The 23,306-nt window shown below is 39.4% G+C and overlaps 1 protein-coding gene across 2 annotated transcripts in view; it reads right to left on the reverse strand.

Moving 5' to 3' along the window:
• Nucleotides 1-605: 605 nt before the first annotated feature.
• LOC134542842 (cyclin-dependent kinase 20) overlaps nt 606-23,306 on the reverse strand; it is a 35,621-nt gene continuing 12,920 nt past the window's right edge. Inside the window, exons 3-5 of one of the 2 annotated variants that reach the window (XM_063387410.1) lie at nt 7,075-7,308; nt 5,472-5,699; nt 606-1,446 (exon numbers count right to left, since the gene is read on the reverse strand). In XM_063387410.1, the coding sequence (XP_063243480.1) occupies nt 1,270-1,446; nt 5,472-5,699; nt 7,075-7,308 (639 nt within the window). In that variant the 3' untranslated portion in view covers nt 606-1,269. The remainder of the gene's footprint in view (nt 1,447-5,471; nt 5,700-7,074; nt 7,309-23,306) is intronic. The other variant, XM_063387419.1, reaches the window with a different exon arrangement.

A 23,306-nucleotide genomic window follows, 5' to 3' on the forward strand; every position in this document is an offset into this window, starting at 1 on the left:
TGTTTTTTTCTTGTGCTCCCTTGAAAAACATTATAACAGGGTTCTACTGTATTTAAAATAAATTTTCCAATATGACTTCTATTTCACCCCCCCCCCCCCCTTTTCAGTGGCTCCTTATTGCTTATTGATTAGTAAAATTGAGTAGGAAAGCTAAGTTTTATACATTGTTACAGTGTAAATTGACCTAACATAACAATTTTACTCATACAATGGAAACAATCATTCATATAAATAGCAAGTGAAAGCTAAGCAGTAGACACCACAGGACATACACTTAACAAAAGATCAAGTCATTTAGTTGAGACATTAAAATTTTGTAATTTTGTGCATAATGCATAATTTATTTTCTTTACCCTATTAATGAGCATGCAATGATGAATTTCATGAGATATTTTGTTTTGTTACATAACTCTCTCGAATTACTAGAAAAACTAAAAAAAATGTTGAGTCCTTGGTGGTTGATGGAAATCTCAAAGCAGCATATTTCTTACCATCCAAATAATTATTTTCCATTTTGCATAAATTACATAAGTTAAGGTTACTATTAGGTTACCAAAGTTAGAAAACTTCATTTTTAAATATAAATAGAACTGAAATAAATAAATCAATAAAAAAACTTTACTTAGCGCTCCAAGTTGTCACACGTGGAAACACAACATTGTGCACACTAAGCCAAGGTCGGAACAATGTACGTTCCCAGAAGTTTCAAGTTGTAGTATACAAGTCCTTGTACAGGTATTAAGTCACTTGGATAATTAGCTACTATTCACTCAACACAAGTTTGCCATTAGTCAAGGTGCATGAGAAAGTGTGCACATTCTTTTACCAAAAAAAATGCCGGGGTGTACAAAAGCAGAGCACAGAAAGTGCCCGAAGGGTAATACTTGTACATTAAACAACAATACTTTTTATGCAAAATTTTAATCAAACATGCACATAAGAGAGGACATAAACAGAAAATAAATACTCTAAATAAAGAAACAAGCCATTTCTTTTTCATACAGAAATGACCATTATTTAGGTAACATAATAAATTAGCAACACTGCACATAAACATAACTATAATTTATGTACATAATATTAATAGAGTATTAAATTTATTTTTAAAATTTCAGGTACAAAGTTCAAAAAACACTGAACATAGAAGTGCAAGTAAGCTATCTGTCACTCTTTTCCCCTTCGGAAATGCATGTTCATAGGAACATATTGGTCAGAAGTACACTGAGTCTTACATGAATCACAGTTGGTATTTCCTCTCACACGTAACCACTAATTATCTGTCGGTGCAGCCAGCAGGCTGTTCAACGCCTGGAACATTTGGTCGGCAGGCATGTCTACATTATATTCAGTTCTCTTGAACCTCTGTCTGTGGCCATCCTCTGGCTTCGGCATCGCAGACACCAGGCAGGGCAGTGGCTCTGTGAAGAAATATGGGTGAACCAGCGCCTGAAATACACACAGTGTGTTAATATACGTTACTGTGTACCTTTAGTATGTTTATAGCACTCACAATTGAAGACTTAATTTTAGATAATTACTGTGTTTAATAACTTCCAAATTGCAAATAGCAAACAAATGGCTTTTTTTGTGAAAGTGGTTTTATAACTTTTGCGACAATAATGATTAATGATACACTTGTGAAAAAATAATGTACTGTTATGGTAGAATCACATTTTTAACAACACACTGAAAATTGACTAAAAGCTGAATGAAAGTATTGAAGTAAGTTGCAAACGTTTGTTCCCTGCATGGCTATTGCCTACATGATTATAACAGATCTGAACTAAGAACTGATGTTTGCACCAACAAACCAGGCAAATAGCATTAAATTCTCCAAATTTAATTTTTTAAAGAGTGGCTATTGAATTTTTTGTAGAAGCTAGAAAAACATATTTATTTGGCCAGGCTAGTAACATGTGTGCGCTCGTGTGTGCATGCATGTGCAGACTTGCCAACCTTTACGATTTTTTCGTAAAATATACGAATTTTAAGTACCAGACCTTAAATGTTTTATTGTATGGTTTGTGAAAGCTGTTGCCATGTGATGTTGCTGTGGAAACGAGTGCGGTAATTGAGTTATATTATTGGTAGAAGGCCAGCGAACCACGTAATTTGTTGTTCTATTGTATAGCTTTCCTTATTGGCCGCCTGAGTTACATTGATGCACTTACAACCAATCACGAACCAGTTTAAATAGCATTTTTAGTTTGGCAAGATGGTGTCGTGCATTAGCGTATGTTGTGATTCTTCAGTTAAAGTTGAGCCAATTTTGAATTTGTTTATTACATGTTAGGAAACAAATTTATTGCATGTTTTTAATAAAAACGTGTTATGTGCACAATAAACGGAAGTGGAATCAAGTGAAGAAGAAAATGCCCCCGCAACGTGTTACACATTATTCTCAGGCATTTCGCGATACATACACGCGGGATTTTCCGTGTATTCTAAAATCAAGCAAGGGAACACAGTTCACATTTTTTTCAGTGTGTAGATGCGACATCAACATGGGCATGGCGGAAGATATGACATCAATCTCCACGTGAACTGTTCAAAACATCTCGCAAATATTAAAAGTGTCGCAGTCAGTTCAAAGGTTAGTGGTTATTTCGCTAAAAATAACAGCACAGGCGATGCTGTAATATGCGCAGAATTTATGTTTACAAACTTTTTGGTTGAACATAATATTCCTTTAAATGTTTCGGATCACGCCAGCCCGTTATTCAGAAAAATGTTTTCAAATTCTGAAGTAGCAAAAAAAATTTGTTGTGCAAGAACAAAGTCGACGGCTATCGTGAAAGAAATGGCAACAGATGCAACTGATAAAATTGTTTGTAATTTACAAACTGTGGCATTTTCAGTCGCGACCGACGGCAGCAATGACTCTGATTCCAAAATATATCCACTAGCAGTAGCATTTTGTGATGCAAGTTTGAAAATGATAGTGTCAAGGTTGCTTTCATCATTACCAGTACTCCAGGGAGATTCTACTGGAAGAAATATTGGGGGGGTTAGTTATTTCAGAATTGCGACGTTTGAATATTCCGTTAGAAAATCTAATTGCGTTTTCTGCTGATAATGCCCCTGCAATGTTGGGACACAAAAATGGTGTTGCAGCAGTTTTAAAAGAGAGTCGGGCAGAACTTGTTGTTGTAGGTTGTCCACGCCACCTTATCAATCTCGCCGCAGAGAAAGCAGCAGCTACTCTCCCGTGTCAAATTGAAGATGTTCTGGTTGATATCTATTATTTTCTGGAAAAAAGTGTGAAAAGAAAAGAAAAATTGCAAGAAAGATATTGAAACATATATGTACAAGATGCTTGTCACTTGCCAAAAGCTTAGTTCGCTTACTTGAGCAATGGGAGCCACTGTTGAGTCTTTTTAATTATGAAGTATCTGTCCAGAAACAGCAGTCATCACTGATGACTTACAAAATTCCAAGTTGTGATTTAGGAAAGAGTACTTCTATATCGACACAAATTGTTCCAGTGAAATCTAAGTGTGCAACTTCTAGTGATTCATCTGAGAGTGGAAAATCAGTATCAGGTACTCAACTGTTTTTAAAAAAATGTGAAGTGAAGCAAGCAAGCTTTAGTAGCTCACAAGCTGCTGCAAAGAAGCAGAAACTGGATGGGAATGTACAAAAAAAGTGCACTAACTTCAATAATAGTGTTTCATCAGCAAAATCAACATTAAAAAATTAATGCAGCACTCTTTCACGCGAGGAAAAATTGTTCATGTTTTTGTCTACACCATCAAATAAAGCATTCTGTTTGTTTTTAGTTCATGTTACACATACTTTCGACAAAGTTAATGTATTGTTGCAGTCAGCATCACCAAAAATACATATTTTGAGAAATTTGCTTTGCGGCCTGCTGCAGGAACTGTATTCAAAATGTGTAATACCGGTGGCAATCAAGAATAAGCCACTACTTGAAGTCAGGTATCATCATCTTGAAAATCAGAGACAAGATTCAGAGTTAGTTATTGGTTGCCCTACTTCCAGAATTGTTGACTCACTAGCTGATACTGAGAAGCTTGAATTTTATACTGCAGTAAGGAAGTATTTCACAGCTGCCTGTGATTACATCCATTACAAATTTCCGTTGAAGAATAAAGTTGTTGAAAAAGCAGAAATTGCAAATATTGATGATATTGAAAATGCTGCCTTTGCTAATAATGTTAGGTATTTCATAGATATGTTTCCTTTTATATTGCCAGTGAAAGGGAATGAGACGGTTGACGCTGCAATGGATGAGCTGCACAAACAGTTTACTGCTCTCCAGCTAGAAGACATCTCTTCTCTTGTGAGTACAGATGAGTGTGTTGATGTGAAATGGGCCACAATAGCTGGTATTGTGGGCTTGGATACACTCCTAAAGTTTGATAGAGTAGCCAAAATTATGCTTTCAATACTGACTATCCCGCACAGCAATGCGGAGTGTGAGAGCGTGTTGTCTTGTGACAAAAAATATGAAAAAATTCAGGTCACAGCTTTCAGTCCAGTCCTTGGAAAGCATGCTTGTAATTAAGTGCAGCCAAACAGGAGTCTGTTATGAACAGCAGTTTTCTGAAGAATTCTTAAGAAAGGTCAAAAAAACAACTGCAGCATCTTTAAAAAAAAGAATAATCTAGGCAATTGTGTGTGTGCAGACTTTTTGTTTTTTCAATTTTTGTGTGTATTTTTATTCTTTTGTTTATTTGTGCTTACTTATACTTACTCAGTCATATCTGAAGAAAACATTCCCGACTCAATTGGTGAGTGTATTTATACATATCAGTTATATCCTATATTAGGAATTTTGTTTACAGTATTAAAAAAAGTTAATATATTTCTGGCAAGTAGTTTTAATTAAATCCTTTGTGTATACGGAGCATGGAAGTTAACTGATATCAGTGTATATTGTAACAAAGGTACACTCAGTTGATTTGTAGGGTACCACAAGGAACGAAGTTTTTTTCTTTGATGTGATACTAAGCAAAAATGTTTCCATAATGGTAAACAATGAGCATTATTGTTTTGGTCTGCAATGTTAATGTATGTTAAAACGATTACATAATTTAAATTATGTACTAGAAAAAAAATGTGTTATCATGAAAGTGTATTAATTTTTCAATTACCGCGAGCAGTTTACGCGTGTTATATAATTTTTTATGTATTTTATTAATTGAGGATTTCAAAAGTTGGCAAGTCTGCATGTGCATGCATGCACATGCACGTGTGTGAATTTTTCAGGTGGATTCCATCTGTTGGCCACCAGGTCACACTACTGCAGGTGGTTTTAAAACGTTTGCTCAAATTTTCTAGTTAACAACAGTTTTTGTTTTAGTACAGTGTTTCTTGTTTTCTATCATGTTACATTTCACACTAGGTATTCTTGTCAAAACTATTTGAAGGCTGATAATCCACATGGCTGTGGTACTGAATAACTGTCTAACCACAGAGTGGCACAACACAAAACTGCGGGCTCTGACCTTCTCAGCAGGCAACCTGTGACCGGCGGGGTACAACAGGAATCTCCTCACAAGACCGACCACCTCGGGGCAGGCGCCGGGCAGCATCTTCCTCCACGACAAGCCGGGCGAGTGCGGGAATGTTATCTTGTTGTAGTCCGGAAGCTTGGTGAGCCCCGGCCAGGACTCCTCGGTCGGGGTTCCCAGGGTGCGCACCACGATGGCCAGCTGCTCGATGTCCGTCTCACCCTGCGCACGTCATGGACGATCCTCTTTTTGCTTGGCCATATTAGAACACAAATTAAGTCAAACATGTTCATGCACACAAAACAAAGATACAGTATCAGGGTTTTTACAAATACTTGGTGAAAGAATCTAAGAACTTTTTAGGACCTCTTAGTAAAACATTTTACAACCACACAGTGTCTTGTTAATACACATTAAATATGATTTGAAATAGATCTACTATTCACAGGAATGTCCCAATTATTATATCAGAAAGCTAAACTGTATTCAAGGATAATTTCCACATAATTTAAGTGGACAATCTCCAACAAACTTAAGTTAGCAAAATGCTTGTAGAAATTAAAGTCTTTTAACTTTCACTGCTAGCCTTTATTTTGGAAAAAATTTTCTGGCTCTTGTTAACAGTCTTTTTGTTTAGTTACTTTTTCAAGAATTTCATGACCTACAGACATTTGAGTATTCTGGCACTTTCCATTATAATCCTCTAGAAATAACAGTGAAACCTTTTTAAGGAAGATGTCTCCTACATAATAGAATTTCATATGCTTCTTCATAACTATTTTTTTAATTTTTAATTTTTGCCACTATTAGGGCACAAATATATTGTGACTGTTATTCAAAAATTCATCATATTTGGCTGCAGTTAGTTTGATCACATTTGCAACTATGATTTGAAATAATTAATTATTGACCACTACCATATTGAAAATTGGAAATGATTAGCAACTAAATGCAGTAAAACTTTTGCAATACATTTTTTGGCTTAACAGTAAATATTTTAGGATTAGTAACTGTTTGAATATTTGTGGATAAATAACTGTTTGAAACAATGAGTTATTTTTTCCTGATGGTGAGAGCCTATTAATATTAGAACTAATAAACATAAAACCTTTTTTTTGAAAAATATTATTTACACCCTTTGTGCCTAAAAAATGGAGAATCAATGGAAAGATAAAATTAAATAATTTTTTTTATAACAAGAATTTCTACGTCTTGTCAACAAGGCCATTAGACACACTTGATATGCAAACACACAATTCAAAGATGCTGTGGAAAGAATCAGATATGGCCAATAAAAAGAAACCTTCCAAAATTATCTTTTTTTTTTGGGAACCAAAATAAGGACGACCAGACTGAAATGTGAACACGAGTCTAGTGTCTTACATCTAACCAATGCAAAAAAGTTTTAGTTTCACATAGATGTAAATAGGTCACTTGATCCAAATCAATTTAAATCTCACCATTGGTTGGAATCAAGCAAAACAACAGAAGAGGTGATAAGAATAAAATGTACTCAGGTTGCATTTGTGTCAGTTTTACAATGAACCAACTAGGTCCTATCTTTCTCTATGACTCAAGTACAACAGTGATATCTTACTGGGAAGAGAGGGTGTCGGTTGTGCATCTCTGCCAATATGCAGCCCACTGCCCACAGGTCGACGGCGTGCGTATAGTGGCGTGCACCATAAAGCAGCTCCGGGGCCCTGTACCACCGCGTAGCCACCTGGTGGGAGTAAGGGCGCGTCTCGCTCCAGAATATCCTCGCCAGTCCGAGGTCTGCGATCTTCAAAACACCATCTCTGCTCACCAGAAGATTAGCTGGTTTCAAGTCCTGCACACGTTAACAAAAACTATTAGGCTGCACTTACAATACAATTTTTTGTGTTTCAATAAAAAAGCAATAGGATAAATGTTTTCTGAATGTATGCCCAATTATAATCAGACCCTACATACTGTTACTAGTGGGAATACAGGTCCCTAAAGAATAGTCCAAATTCATTAATTATAATTTATTTATTTAATAATATTTACACTATTTCATAAATTAAAATGAAATGAATTAATGTCCAGAAATAAAACACACTTTAATAAGTCCACTAATTACTCTCCCCCCTGGAACTGCTCGACAGTGGCTCCTCTATTGTTCATCTCTTACAACGCACCTCGGTCCCAACACACTGTTTTGCATAACTCACTTATCCATCACCCCGCAACACCTTTCCAGATTCTTCGATCCTTGTAATGAAGACTGTTGCTCGTTGCATGCTGTCGTTTGTAAAGGGTTCACTCACCCTTTTCATTTCAGTCTAGTGTCTCTGAAGATTCACTAGTATTGCCATCAGTCTCTCTCTATGCGGGTCGGCCCCGTATTTAATACTTATTGGGTACCTTTAAGGAAAGGACTCACAATGCTTAGAAGTGTCACATCATCAAAGTCCCATGACTTAACACTCAAAGCTGAAAGAACAATGGCACCTTCACATAACTGTGCTCTGGGTACCTGCAGAACCCCCTAGACAGTAGGGTGGCCAGGCTAATGTTAAGTGAAGGGGCAGGCACTAACTGAGTCGTGCCCACTCCAGGAGGCAGAGTTTTCCCTAGGAAACCCACAAGGCTGGCATGCCGATCTCAGCGGCCTCTTAACAATACAGTGGTAGATCTGTCGGAAGAAGAGGGAAACCCCACTTAACCATTTAAGCTTTTTTTAAATTTGGGTGTTAACATTTCTTCCATATTGACATCATCAGAGACCATAACACACTGCAACACAGAACAGGGATGTTGGGGAATGTAACAGCCGCTGCCTATTGTAAGGATCCATTCCATCATTAGCCTGGAGTGATTTCAGAAAACCATGGAAAACAGAAAATCAAGATGGCTGCCCTGGGACCAGAACCTGGATCCTCTGTAATGTGCCCAGTGACTTACCACTACGCCATCTCAATCTGGTTCAAACTTCAATAGAAAGGTTAGTACGTGCTTTATTAGTTAATTTAACTGCATTTAGTATTTTTATGGCTCTGTTTCATAAGCCATACTTTATTTTTTTTAAAGATATTTCTGTAAATTTAAAACAACACCTTTCTTGTATTTGTTGTTCCATCAACAAATATCTCGACAGATAATTACTAATGAGTATAGTAAGTCACACAATTGATGAAAATTACTAACGCTTGTGCAACTTTCTACACCCATTGTATTACACTTAGTTTACAGCGGTAGCCCTTAGCGCAATGTAATCCCATAAAAATTAAATCACAAACTTTCTTTGTGAGACCAAGCCTTAAGTAAATAAATTGTTTAACCAGAATAATAAGCACACCTTGGTGACTAATTAAAATAAGCTACATACATATGACCATGTGATAAAAAAAAATTATCACTTACCCACTTTTTTTTTTTTTTACAAATGTCTGACTCCACTTAAGTATATACATACAAACGGTAGGAACAACATATTAAGAAATTTTACTATATGTGTATCACAAACTATACAAATATCCACTGTAATGGTGAAGTAAGAAATTGTTTGTTAATTAATACAGGAATTATCTCCAAATTTAATGCTGCAATTTATATTTCAACATCACTTGCTGCCAATGTTAATACAGTAGAACTTCGTTAATCTGTGATGCGCTAATTCGGGAATTGAATAATCCGGGACGATTTAAAAGTGCAGAAAAAAAAGAGAAGTAAAAATTGTCAGCGCTTAAAATTACTGTCACGCGGGCCAGCGGCCAGCAAACACTGCAAGCCATCGCGTGGGCCGCCAAACTCTGCATCACTGTTTGTACCGACCCTTTGTGTCACCCCCCTTTCAGCTGTCACATTTGTCACTCTTTAAAATTGAGGGGGATGTCCTGACTTTTGCTTCCCGTCTCCCGTTTGTTTGAATGTTGTTTCACACGCTGCTGAGTTACTTTCCGCCCGCCAACGCACGGCAGGCGCTTGGCGAGTGACGTGTCTGGCTGGCATTCGGCTGGACGAAGGGACTTGTGTCTAGCCGCTGACAACTGTGCCGCATCTTCGGCTAGCCTCGGGTATGCTCGGCACACCCAACACTCCTGACGAAAAAAGGAGGGGCAGGATTAACATTAGTGGAAAAAAAAAAGGTCAAGTTAAAGGGGGTGGGGGAGTCAGCGTACCTGACCAGGCCCAGGCCAAAAAAGGGGTATGGTGAAAGTAAAAGGTGGGAATGTTAGTGTGCTGGCTGGTTTTCGACAATGCTATTCTCGTGTGGAACATTCATTACATACGTACCGCTAAGAGACGGTCGCAAAATATTGTGTGCTTTCTGTAGGAATTGCAAGGTCAGTGTTTCTTGGAGTTATTATTGTGAGGTGAACAGTAGTTTTAATGTTTAAGGCCAGTTATCTGATGAGTTTTACGTGATGACTGAGTTCAAGTGTGATAGTTGCAGTAAGATGTTTAGTCACAACAGAACGCTGACACATCACATAAAATCAGTACATTCCGATTCACATTATGCATTTTATTGTGATGTTTGCGATTATAAAAGTGATCATAAATTTTCCCTTAAACGTCATATTGAAGCAAAGAATTTGAAGCGAGATGTTAATTTTCGTGTAAAATGCCAGCTTTGACCTGACATGTTTACAACGAAAGATGACATTGTACAGCACTATACTAGGCAGCATGATATTTCTGTTGCAAAGGAATCACTTGAATTTTCTAATGAACGGGATTTTTATGCTTGGAAGAGGAAAACAGAGAAAGATGAGGCTTGCAAGTTTGTTACAAGGCGGTCAAAAACACATGTAAAACAGATGGTTCCACAAAGATGACGTTTGTGTGCTATCGTGATGGTTATTTTAGGTCGGAAAGTAAAGACAAGAGACACGAGAAAGTTCTGGGAACTAATAAAATAAATGGTCACTGTCCTGCAACTGCACTGTCCTGACGTTACATTCAATACTTCAAATTAAGTAATAGCTCTATTTTGTAAAACACACGTTGGCCACCAGTCCGACATAGGTCGCTTGAGGCTCTCCGAACCTGAAAGATGTGACATCGCAAGTAAGATTGCTATGAAGATTTCATTTGACATAATACTCTATGAAATTAGAGATTCTATTACCCACGACCAAATAAAACGCACACACCTTTTAACGAGGAAAGACCTCTTCAACATAGAACAGCAGTATAATCTGAAAACCGAAGCTGTGCGTCACAACAATGACTGCACGAGTGTTGAATCGTGGATTCACAAGATTGAGGCTGTAGGGAACTTAGTTTGTTTTTACAAACCTCAGGACGTTCTTTTAGAGACACACCCTCAGTTACACGAGAATGATTTTGTTCTTATAATTATGAACGAAGCGCAACAGGAGCTGCTCAAGAAGTACGGGAGTAATTGTATATGCTTTGACAGCACACATGGTTTGAATTCGTACGGATTCGAAATGACAACAGTTTTGGTACTGGATAACATGCTACAAGGTTTTCCATGCACATTCATGTTTTTGAATAGAAGCGATGTACATATAATTGAAATATTTATTTCAATTATTAAAAACAAAATTTTTATCTCACTCGAACCAAGCGTATTCATGTCAGATATGGCACAATCCTTTTACAATGCATGGATGAAAGTAATGAAGCCACCTAGATTTCGCTTATTTTGTACATGGCATGTAGATCGAGCTTGGCGAAAGAACCTTTGTAAAGTAAAAAGCCGCGAGAAGCAAGCTGAAACATACAAGCTCCTCCGAACACTACTCGAAGAGCGAGATAAGAATGCTTTTTCTTCTATGTTTTAACAGGCTTTGATAGACTTACAGAGTGACCCTGAAACTAAAGAATTTGGCCTTTACTTTGAAAACGAGTACAGAGAATCTGTTGCAAGTTGGGCCTATTGTTATCGTCTTCACGCTGGCCTCAATACCAACATGCACCTGGAGTGAATGCATGGAGTGATAAAACACATTTACATGGGAGGAAAAAAACAGAAAAGACTTGATGTAGAAATACATTGCATTATGAGATTTGTGAGGGATAAACTCTATGACCGTCTTATTTATCTCAACAAAGGTAAAATTACCAGCAAACTTTCACTTCTAAGAAAGAGACACAATAATTCATTGTTGTTATCTTCAGAAATTGTTACGTGTGAAGACGGTACATGGATGGTTCAGTGTGCAAGGTCAGCATGATCTTATCTTTCTCTCTTCGACTGTTATAAATGACCGTGAACTAATGGCTAGGCAGTGCCGTATTTTTTTAAGCTGAGACACTAATTCGAAGACGGCCCTTACCGTGACCTATCCGGGTTTATTTTTTTTTTACAGGATTTCAATTATCCGGGCATCGGCGGGTCCCAATTAACACAAATAATGGGGAGTTTACAATTTTTTATCCATCTGCTGCCAAGGCGCAGTAAGCCTAGGGAGATGTTACGTCACACGACCTTGGCCTTAACCCAGCTGCACGCCGGTGTCCAGGGGGGTGGAACTTAAATGGGTAGATTGGTTCCTTGATCAACTTTTTTGGACATCCAGTAGATGGCAGCAGCTGCCAACTAACTACTCATTACGAACTTTAAATTAAATTAATTATAATTCGTATTTTAATTTAGTATGTTGTAAAATCATATTTTTTATATTTAAGTTGTACGTATGTATACAAATATCCTTATAAATATCAAAATATTTTTTCCAACTTTTAATTTTAATACCAGTTTGTTTCCGTAGGTCCTGTTTGCTTTGTTTTGGCAACTTTTTTAGTGTGTTTCTGGGTAATTTTGGCTGGTATTGTGTTGTTAGTTATTTAAATTTATAGAAATTATTAACTGGTTCTTAAAACTGCCATTATCATGGCAAAGTATAGTCATCAATGTTTTGTGTCTGCATGTGCGAATAATGTTCATGTCAACCCAGATGTCTTCGTCTTCAGACTTCCAAGGGCTCCATAAAAGTAAGCATGGTATCTTAACTTACATGCTTTTATGACTAGTGGATTTAACTAAAATGTGCCCATATTATTATTATATTTTTAAAGGTGAATTCATCAGCACGAAATTTCGTTGATCGTAGTAATTTGAGGAATTAATGACAAAAAATTCAAGGATCGCGTTTTTAAGTTTTACACAGAGAAAAAAAATTTACCTAAGCACGTAAACAAATTTTTATGTACCCGTTACACGTACTGTGTCTGCATTACACGATACATTGGTTACACAGGTTATCTGACGAGCTATCAGCCATGATGCCAGCTGCTGACTAACGAACCATAGACAACACAACACTCTCAGCCTTACCAACCGAGCTGAAAGTACATAACAGTCCTTCCCTCCAAGTGATTTTTTACCCTAAGCATTTGTACATATTGTTATACACAATGGAGAACGTAGTCACTCAAGTTTCTTGGTGTTTTCTTGACTCGTGTGGATCGCTCCCTCACCCTCGTTGGCAAGTTACTCAGCTCCTGGGGCTGTCCCTGGGTCCCCTGCAGTGAGAACTCCAAGATTCCCGCAAGCTCCTCAGATGTTTGCTGCCCTGGACGAACATGATCGACTGCAGCTGCCGACCCGCAGTCACTAGGAAACCCCAAAAATGGTGACTCGCAGTCCCCCAACACTAGGGAACCGGCCGCTCGCTGGAGGGGCATCTGGCTGCCACTCATCCTCGTACCAGATGATCCTGGTTGTGTCGCTGTACTGCTTGGAGGCCTCTGTGGTTGCTGCTGAAGCTCTGATCTCCCCCGATGGACAGCTTGCTGGAGCGATTCTTCCTGCTCTCGGGGCCGTGTCCCAGATGCTCCTCCCACTGGTAACCTCGAGCTCCCCTGGAGTCGTGTAGCGATATTGCGTCGCACCATCTGATCAACATGTCTCCGTGCCATATGACCTCCAGCCTGAACTTGGTATGTAACTGGACCCACTTGGGTCCAACTCCATAGTTCATGGTGGCCACTCGTCCTTGAATTCTTGAAAAGCGGGAATTGCCCTTGAATTTGATATGCCCTTAAAAAAGCGGGAAAAATGCTTGAATTTTTATATTTGTCCTTGATTTTTTAAAATTTTGATTGACCGTTTCTTTGAAACCGTTCAAAAGACAACACAAACTACTATCGAAGTTAAAGATCGATATATTTCGACCATTACCATTGCAGAGTCGTTGCCGTTACAAAATGGCGTTTGGCATATTCTGTCGACTGAAGTACATTAGCCTACGTGTACGCTGTAAATGCTAATCTTGTTTCAGTATGAATTATGTTGCAGTTAAAATCGGGGACTAAAGGTTTCACATTAAAGTGTTGCGAGTTGGTGATGTGATGTGATGTGTGTGTCATTTAATTTGGTGATAGCTTTGGTAAAAAATTAGACTCCACGCGCACGCTGCAGTTTGTGATTTGGATTGTGCCACTAGCCCGGCATTGGTAAGTATGTCTATTACGCTGTTATTTTTACTACGGTGTTTTAAACAGAAAAATGTAGCGCTTAAAAATATGTACCTACCGGCGTAAATTGCCTCTCCAATTGACCATAACAATCGATTCATGTTACACTTTTGTGTTCCATAAATGAACGTCAGTAAATTTATAGCATTTGAGACGATAACATAATCCGTTATACAGTAGACTCCCGATTTTCTGGTGTAATAACTGGCAAGATGGTCCATAGATAATTTGAAAACACGGTTAAAGCAAAGTACAAAATACATTTTTTATCCCGACTATCTTTAAAAATACGGTAACACCCGTCCTTCAAAGTAACACCCTAATTAATTCCAGTAAAACATCATTAATGAAAACAATGCTAATCTTTTTTTCCGTAAGAGAGCATGTAGTTTAATCAAAATAATTTGTTTCCCAAATAGCCTACGTAATTGTGATTGCTGACTACCGTTTTGATAAAGAGACAACTCATATTAAAATTAATGTACGGTACGGTACTAGTACACATCTAGATGCATTTTATGCGCTTTAAAATTAATGTTGAATAACATTTACAGATTAAGCAGCCTAAAATTAAAACTTCACGAACAACGTTGTTTACATAATAAGCTTGGGCCCTGGGTATAACTTTTTTTGTTCCATTATAGGCGCTAGCAAGTACCAACATTTCTGAGATGCAAACGTTAGGTGTTTATATAGACGTTATATTTCAGTTTTAATAAGAATTTAAATATCAAAAACTTAAAGCTGTTTTTATTACAAAGATTATTGATTATTTAATCTGTAATGTAATTACAGACACTGCTTGTTTACTAAATGCGTGTCTGACCATATTTGCCATTGACAATACTGCATCCTCGTTTCCGTGAGGTAAACTAGCCCAAAAAGCTTCTGGCATTTGTCTCTAGAGCTGTTGTTGACATGCAGGATGGCTAAATACATATAAACATTTGCATAATACTTGCACTCTGTCGGAAATATTTATGAAATAAAGGAAGCGAATAGCTTTGGAGGTAAGAGAAAAATACTGTTTGTTGATACTTTACATTATTAATTTGTTGCATTACTAAATCATTGCGTTTTATGTATTTAATGTTACACAAGTGCCGTTACCATCACGGAAATAAAAGGTTAAAAATTATTTTTGCTTTTATGGTTTGTAAAGTGAAATATGGCATGGTTAATCTGCACCCGGATAATCGGAAGTATACTGTATAATTGTTGGCTGGTTTAATTATCATAACTTAACTAAATGTTAAAAATCATACCTATACATACAAATTTCGAGACATATTTTGGGCTTATGTGCTCATGTACTATAGTATATCCATGAAGTGGGTATTCGTATTGCAACAGTTGAATTTTTTTGCTTGGTTTTCAGGTATTTCTACAATGTCTTCAGCTCGGACAACTTCGTTCCAAATATCACGGTTGCATGACCCGTTGTTTTCGCCATGGCTGAGAAAAGTAGAGAGTGATAGTTCAGTGGCAAAATGTCAGCTCTGCAATTAAATTTTTTTCTATAGCAAGCATGGGGAGATCCGCTTTAAAATCTCATATGGTGGCCAAATCTCATAAAAATGCACAGGAATCAAAATCTGCATCATGTAATATTAAAAACTTTGTGACACGTGCATCAACTTCTGCAGCATCAGAACTTAATGTTGAATCATCATATAGTGGAAGCAACCTGCCTGAATGTACAATTGCCACGTTACCATTGTCAGCCAGTTGTGTCTCACATTCTAGTTCACCTGGCTCGATTAACTCTTTCGTTGTTGGTGAAAATGTATCAAAAGCAGAAATAATATGGTGTCTTAATACTGTAACTAAGCATTTATCTGTCCGAGGAAGTGCAGTGTGTGCCTCACTATATAAAATTATGTTTCCAGATTCTGACATTGCACAGAAAATTACATTAGGCAGAACAAAATTGGGTTACACAATAGTACATGGAATCGCAAAGTATTTTGAACATGAGCTTTTTACGATGTGCGGGAAGTGCGAATATTTAGTGTTAGGATTTGACGAGTCGCTGAACAAGGTTTCTCAGAAGTGTCAATTAGATATAAGTGTGAGGTTTTGGGACAGCTCTTCTAATGAGGTTTTGACTCGTTACCTTAAATCTGAATTTCTGGGTCATGTTAGCGCATCAGATTTATTGAATGCTTTCACAAATGCAATTGAAGACCTAAACCTCCACAAGTTATTACAAATTTCCATGGATGGTCCCAATGTAAACATTAAATTCCTCAGAGATTTACAAGAGTTTTTGAAAACTGAACCAGATTCTCCAACATTGCTGAACATAGGTTCATGTGGCCTCCATGTCCTCCATGGTGCATTCAAGACTGGAATGAAAGCAGTTCAGTGGGACATTATAAATTTCTTAAGAGCAGCCTATAACCTGTTTCACAATGTTCCTGCACGCAGAGCAGATTTCACACATTATTCTCGTTCCAAGAAATTTCCGCTCAAATTTTGTGAAGTAAGATGGTTGGAGAATAAACACGTAGCTCTGCATGCCATAGAAATACTACCCCACATCATTGCATTTGTAGAAGGTGTGAAGCGAGACAAGAAGGTCCCAAACTGTAACAGTTTCAAAACTGTAGCTAGTAAAATGCAGGATGTTCTGTTAAGAGCAAAGCTAGCATTTTTTTTATCTGTTGCTAGTGATCTTGAAGGTTTTCTGAGTGAATTTCAGTCTAATGCTCCTCTTGCTCCCTTCCTGTTTGAATCTCTTACAAACATTTTAAAGTGTCTTATGGAAAGGTTTGTAAAGCCAGAGATAATTGATTCTGCTCAAAATTTTTGTTCTGTTGATCTTTCCCAGAAAGAAAACTTGCTAAACATCAAAGATATAAAACTTGGCTTTGCTACTAAAGATGCTCTGCGTCTTACAAAAGATTTGAAACTTTGTGATGTTTTAGGTTTTAGAAAAGACTGTTGCACTATTTTGGTAAAACTTTGCAAAAAATTCATAGAGCATTCACCACTCAAGTACAAACTTACCAAGGGTATCTCTTTTCTTGATCCTAATGTTTCAAAGAAGCCAACTGTCAGAGAGTAGCGGCTGGTTTCCACTTTGGACATTTTTGTACAAAATAAGTGGTTAACTGGAACAACAGCAGACAAAGTTCAGAGGCAGTTCCAAACTTTATTTGTGGCTGACGAGGTCAATTCGTTGCTGAATTCATATTCAAGAAATGAAGATAGGCTTGACCACCTGTGGTTACAGAAGATATTGCCACTCTTCCCACACTGTGCATACTTGGGCAAGTTCATGAAGATGATTCTTATATTGTCCCATGGAAATGCGGCACTTGAGAGGGGATTTTCTGTTAACAAAGAAGTATTGATTGAAAATATGAAAGAAGAGTCAATTACTGCCCAGAGGCTTGTGTATGATTCGGTCATGAATGCTGGAGGAGTAGAAAATATGCAGATTTCAAAATCGTTGATTCACTATGCCAAAAATGCACGAGAAAGGTACAAGGAGGCTCAGAAATCTCTTCAGTGTAAAGAAGAATCTGCTAAAGATGAGGAAAAGGAAAAGAAGAGAAAGAATATCAAATTACAAGAATTGATGAACAAAAAAATGAAGGTTCTTGAAGACGCAAGAAAAATTGCAGCTGCTTTTGACGACAAAATAAGTGCTTTGAAGTAGACCTAAAGAACAGGTGTTCTATGTGAACAAATTGTTATGTAACCTCGTTTGCAGAATTTTTTTTTTGGGTAAGTTACCTACAACTTTGTTCTTTTATATGTACTTAAATTTTTTTTAGATATGTACTATTAGCTGATGTTTTTCTGATTGAATTTATTATATTACCTTATTGAATGGCAAAATCTGCACAGAGATTTCTTATTCTATTTTAATTGCCGTTGTCCTTGAAAATTGGCTATATGTCCTTGAAATCCTGGAAATGTTCTTGAATCTAGAAATCAGATTTCTGTGGCCACCATGATAGTTGTGTATTAACACTGGGTCCTTTTCACTAAACTGTCTCATTTTACCATCACACCCGTCCTCCACTAACCCTTTTCCCGCACCCGACAGCGACTGCGGGTGCAGCTTGTCGAAAACCGTCTGCAGCTTCCGACCCATCAAGAGTTTGGCAGGCGTTTTCTGCGTGACCATACTGGGAGTTGTGCGCAACGAAAACAGCAGTCTGTGTAATCTCGTATTCCAGTCGCCTGCTTTCAACTTCTTCAACTTGTCCTTGACAGTTTGCACCGTTCGCTCGGCTTGTCCATTACTGGCCGGATGGTATGGGGGCGTATACTTGTAGATGACTCCATTCTTCTCTAGAAAGGTCTTCATTTCACTAGAAGCAAAGGCAGTCCCATTATCAGACACCACAATGTCCGGAATACCATGGTTACTAAACATACTCCTCAGCTCCTGCACCACTATAGCAGATGACATTGACGGCACCAACCGTACCTCTGGCCATTTTGATAAGGCATCAATGACAACCAGAAATGTTTTCCCTTGAAAGGGCCCCGCAAAATCAACATGCAGACGGGACCATGGTCTCTGGGACGTGCTCCATGGCACCTGGGTCTTTGCTGGTGCCCTGCGTTCAGCCTGACATATCTGGCAATGGCTTACAATCTCCTCAATGTCTTCGTCCAGTTTTGGCCACCAGATGTAGCTTCGAGCTATGGCCTTTGAGCGCACCATTCCATCATGTGATGCATGTAACATTCCTAGGAGGCTACTTCGCAGCCGAGTTCCCCATAGCACACAATCATGGTAGACTGACAGTTCTAACCGGTGGTTCCAGTAGGGTCGAATCTCCTCACTTGGTAGTTCTTGTGGCCATCCATGCAACACAAAATGCTTCACCCTCTTCAACACTGGATCCTCGCTCACGCATCATGCCATGGCCTGGGCGTCCAAGGGGGCGTCCGGCATTGCTTCAAACATCAGGATATCTGCCACTGCCGGAACTTCCCTTGGTGATGTCGGCCGTGGCAACCAGCTCAAGGAGTCTGCATGTCCAATCCGAACCCCTGGCTTATGCATGATGGTGTAGTCATACATGCCCAGCAACAGACTCCACCGTAACATGCGAGGTGACAGTATGTCCGGGGTTGGGCACTTGGGATCCAAAAGTCGTAATAATGGCTTGTGGTCCGTCACCACTGTAAATGATCTGCCTGCCAAAATTGATGAAATTTAGTCACCCCAGGGCTTCCTTGTCGATCTGCGCATATTTCCGCTCACATTTTTGCAGTGTCCGCGACCCAAATGCCACCGGTCTCTCTTCACCATCGTCCATGAGGTGTGCCAACACTGCACCCACACCATACTCTGAGGCGTCGCATGTTAGCACCAGAGGTCTTGTGGTGTCATAATGGACCAGCACACAGTCTATTTGTAGCAATTCCTTGGCCTTGGTAAATGCAGCTGCATGCTGTGTCTCCCATTTCCAGGCAGCGTTTCCATCAAGCAGTCGGTGTAGTGTCTGCAAAACACTAGCTTTATCTTTCAAAAACCGCTCATAGAAATTGAGCAAGCCCAAAAAAGACTGCAGGTCCTTCTTGTTTTGGGGCACTGGTACCCTACGGATTGCTTCCACTTTGTCGTGTGTGGGATGCATCCCTTCCACATCTATCCTATATCCTAGAAAATTCACCACTGCGGATGCAAAAACACACTTGGACTTCTTCAACCGTAACCCAGCCTTGTCTATCCTTGCCACTACCTCCGCTACACGTGTCCAGTGCTCTTCTTCATTTGGGCCCGCTATTAACACATCGTCCAGTAGCACTACCACCCCTTCTACTCCTGCTAAGAGTGTTTCCATGAGCCTCTGGAACACGGCAGGGCCACTGCTCACTCCAAACTGTAATCGGCGGACCTTAAAAAGTCCCTTGATGGTATTGACAGTCAACAAATCTGCCGTTCCCTCGTCGACTCCAACCTACATGTAGGCATCCTCCAAGTCCAGCTTCGTGAAATATTTCCCCCCTGCCAGCGATGCCAGAGCTTCGTTGATGGTCGGCAATGGATAACACTCTGTCTTACATGCTGGATTGATTGTGCCCTTGTAGTCAGCACATATGCGAATGGACCCATCCGATTTCATAATAGGCACGACAGGTGTCGCCCACGATGAATACGGCACTGCATCATAAGCTCCTCGCATCACCAGCTTGTCGATTGCATCCCCTACCTTGTCCCTTATTGCAAATGGGACTGGTCTGCATTTCCTAAATACTGGTGTGGCTCCCTCTTTAAGCGCGAGGGATACCGGTGGACCCTTATACTGTCCTAAACAACTGCTGTCAAATACCTTTGGATACTTGGCTACCAGTTCCTTCACCCATTGGCTCTTCTGCACAACACTAGGTTCCTTGCAACTCTCTACCATGAAAACGCCCTCCACAGAAATCCCAAGGGGCTCCAACCAGTTCCTCCCCATCAAACTTGGCCCTTTCCCAGCCGCCACTAACACCGGAAGCGGTACTGCCTCACTTCCCCTTGTTTTTACCAAGACTGTTTTAACTCCCTTAACCCGCAACTGTTCCTGGGACCACGTACGCAATGCGATGTTACACATGTCCAATGGTGGCTGTTCGGGCCACAGGGCCTTGTATGTTTCCCCACTAATAACAGAAAAGCTTGCGCCTGTATCTATTTCCATGCAGTGTTTTTTGCCATCCAACCAAACGTCCATGACAAAGGGTGCCTTACTTTTCAACGCTCGCAGGTTATTCAAACTGTACATTGCTTCATTCTGTTCTCCCTCTTGCTCCCTTACTGTATCTGACAACATGTGAGTAAGTCCAGAGTTAGACTTATTCCCCACATTTCCCTGTCGAGCCCCACCAACAGGCCTACCTTGTTTTTGTTTTGTAATACAGGCTTTCTCTATGTGGCCCTGTTTGGAACAAAACCGGCACACAGTTGTCACATGCCGACACTCTTCCGCAACATGATTCCCTGTACATCGCCAACACTGTTGTTTCCGTTTGTTCTCCTGGGGGCCCATCATTTGTTTACGTATTCCCGTGTCCATGTTTGCCTGAATACCAGCCGGACGTCTGCCGGTATGGCTTCTGCCCGCCACCGCATGCACAGGATGTTCGTCAACACGCGTTGTACTTATCTCGTCTCCTTTTCCACGTAAGTCCAATATGTTCTTCCCCGTTGCCTCAGCCGCCATAGCAATATCCACTGCATCTTTGAAGCTCAGTGGATCTTTAGACAGCAACGCGTGCTGAACCGATCTGTCCCGCACACCACACACCAGTCTGTCTCTCAACATCCTCTCCAAATTGGGGAAGTTACAATGCGTGCTCAATCGCCGGAGTTCCGCCAGATAGACTGCTATCGTTTCATCCGCTAGCTGGTCACGTTTCAAAAATTTGTATGTCTCCACAATCTCGCTGGGTTTCGGTTCGAAATGTGCGGAAAGCTTGCTGAATACCTCGGCGATGGGTATCTCATCGGTAGCCTGTGGAGCTAACAATGATGAAACTAAGTTGTAGAGTTCCGCCCCGCAGACAGTGAAAAATACAGCGCGTTTTGCTTCGTTGTTTTCAATTTTATTAGCTATAAAATAAAACTGCACCCTTTCGCGGTAACTCTTCCACGTGTCCCGACCCGGCACAAACTCTCCCATAACCCCAATTGCCGCCATCATCGCCCGCACACCACTTCACGCGCACGAACCGATCTGGAATTCCTCGTCGCCACTTTTATGTACCCGTTACACGTACTGTGTCTGCATTACACGATACATTGGTTACACAGGTTATCTGACGAGCTATCAGCCATGATGCCAGCTGCTAACTAACGAACCATAGACAACACAACACTCTCAGCCTTACCAACCGAGCTGACAATACATAACACAAATGCTACAATGCAAGTTGTAGACAGTGATTTCTTAGAAACTTATATTTTTCTTATGAGTTCTCTTTTCAAGGTAAATTCTGATCCATTTCTGGTGTTCAAAGAAAGAATCTTACTTTTTTTTTTCATTTGTGGAACAGCCACAACATCAAAAAATTACTGGTATTTGATTTTAGAGCATAAAAGTTGTAAAAGTACACCCACAATAATTTATTGGGAAATGTAGCGTTAGTAAGCTAGTGTTAGTTTTTTGGTTATTTTTTGTATATGTATGGACATTTATTAGGTTTAAAATTTGCTATATTGTGAGAAAATTGCTTCAAATTTTTTTGTTTAATGGTTTATTATCTTTTCTGTTTCAGGTTGATGAAATGGCTTTCTGCAGTCTCAAAATTTGCAGCTGGCATTCCTTCCATCAGTGATCCAAATGAAGCACTTACATATTCATCAAAGTTCATTTGTGCAAATCACTTCATTCAGATTTTGTGAATGAAAAGAAGGAAAAATTAAACCACCATGTTTTGCCCTCAGTTTTTGATGCAGCGCTTGCCTCATCTTCATCGCTAAAAGTAACAACTGAAAGTGTGGTGCAGCCATCAGTTTTCCAGTACCAGACAACTTTGCCTCCATCCTCACCACATGTTCTGCCTGTTAAGCATGCTTATTCAAAAATTTCTACTTTGCCAAATGTAGAGAAGAGTACTAACTGTGACTCCTTTAATGCATTTGTCAACAACCGTATGTTCTTGCAGTCTACATCATCTACACCTGTGTGTCCACCAAAAGCACGTTGCAGACTGCAAATGACAGATCCTGTAATGTGCTCCACCAGTAGAGATGAGGTCTCAGAAGAACTAGCTGTGCAATTGATTGATACAACAGTTGAATCATTTCAGACACCACTGTATGTTAAGAGCAAAAAATGTACAGGAACTACTCTTCTGAAAACCTGTGGTGTTTCAAAGATTGCTATGTTGACACCAAAGAAACAGAAAATACTAAGACAAGTTCAAGGGAAAGTGAAAGCCATGAAACGTGTTTGCAAACAACTAAGAAAACAGAATTTGACATTTCGTGAAACTGTAGATAAGGCAGCAGACCTTCAGCTTAGAGAGCTCAAGAATATGTCACCTGCAGCCTATCATCTCCTAGCATCACAGCTACGCTTCAAAAATATGAAACCCCAAGGAAGACATTGGACAGTAGATGAGAAGATTGTAGCTCTTTCCATTTACAAAAGGAGCCCTTCGTGTTACTCTCTTCTTCGACGCATGCTTGTTTTGCCATCCAAGAAATAATTATTGAACTTGCTGAATGCTGTACCCTTCAAGTGTGGTGTCGACAACCAAGTAATGCTCCTCATCAAAGAAATTGTTTCATCACTTTCGTCTGCAGATCGTTATTGTGCGTTAATGTTCGATTAAATGTCTTTGAAAGAACACGTTCAATATTGCCCTAAAGAGGACAAAATTGTGGGATTTGTTGACAGTGGCAGCTCTTGATATGCTGATTGGGCAAACTATGCTGTGGTGTTCATGTTA

Source organism: Bacillus rossius, chromosome 1 (genome assembly GCF_032445375.1).
Source record: "Bacillus rossius redtenbacheri isolate Brsri chromosome 1, Brsri_v3, whole genome shotgun sequence".
NCBI classification, from domain to species: Eukaryota; Metazoa; Arthropoda; class Insecta; order Phasmatodea; family Bacillidae; genus Bacillus; species Bacillus rossius.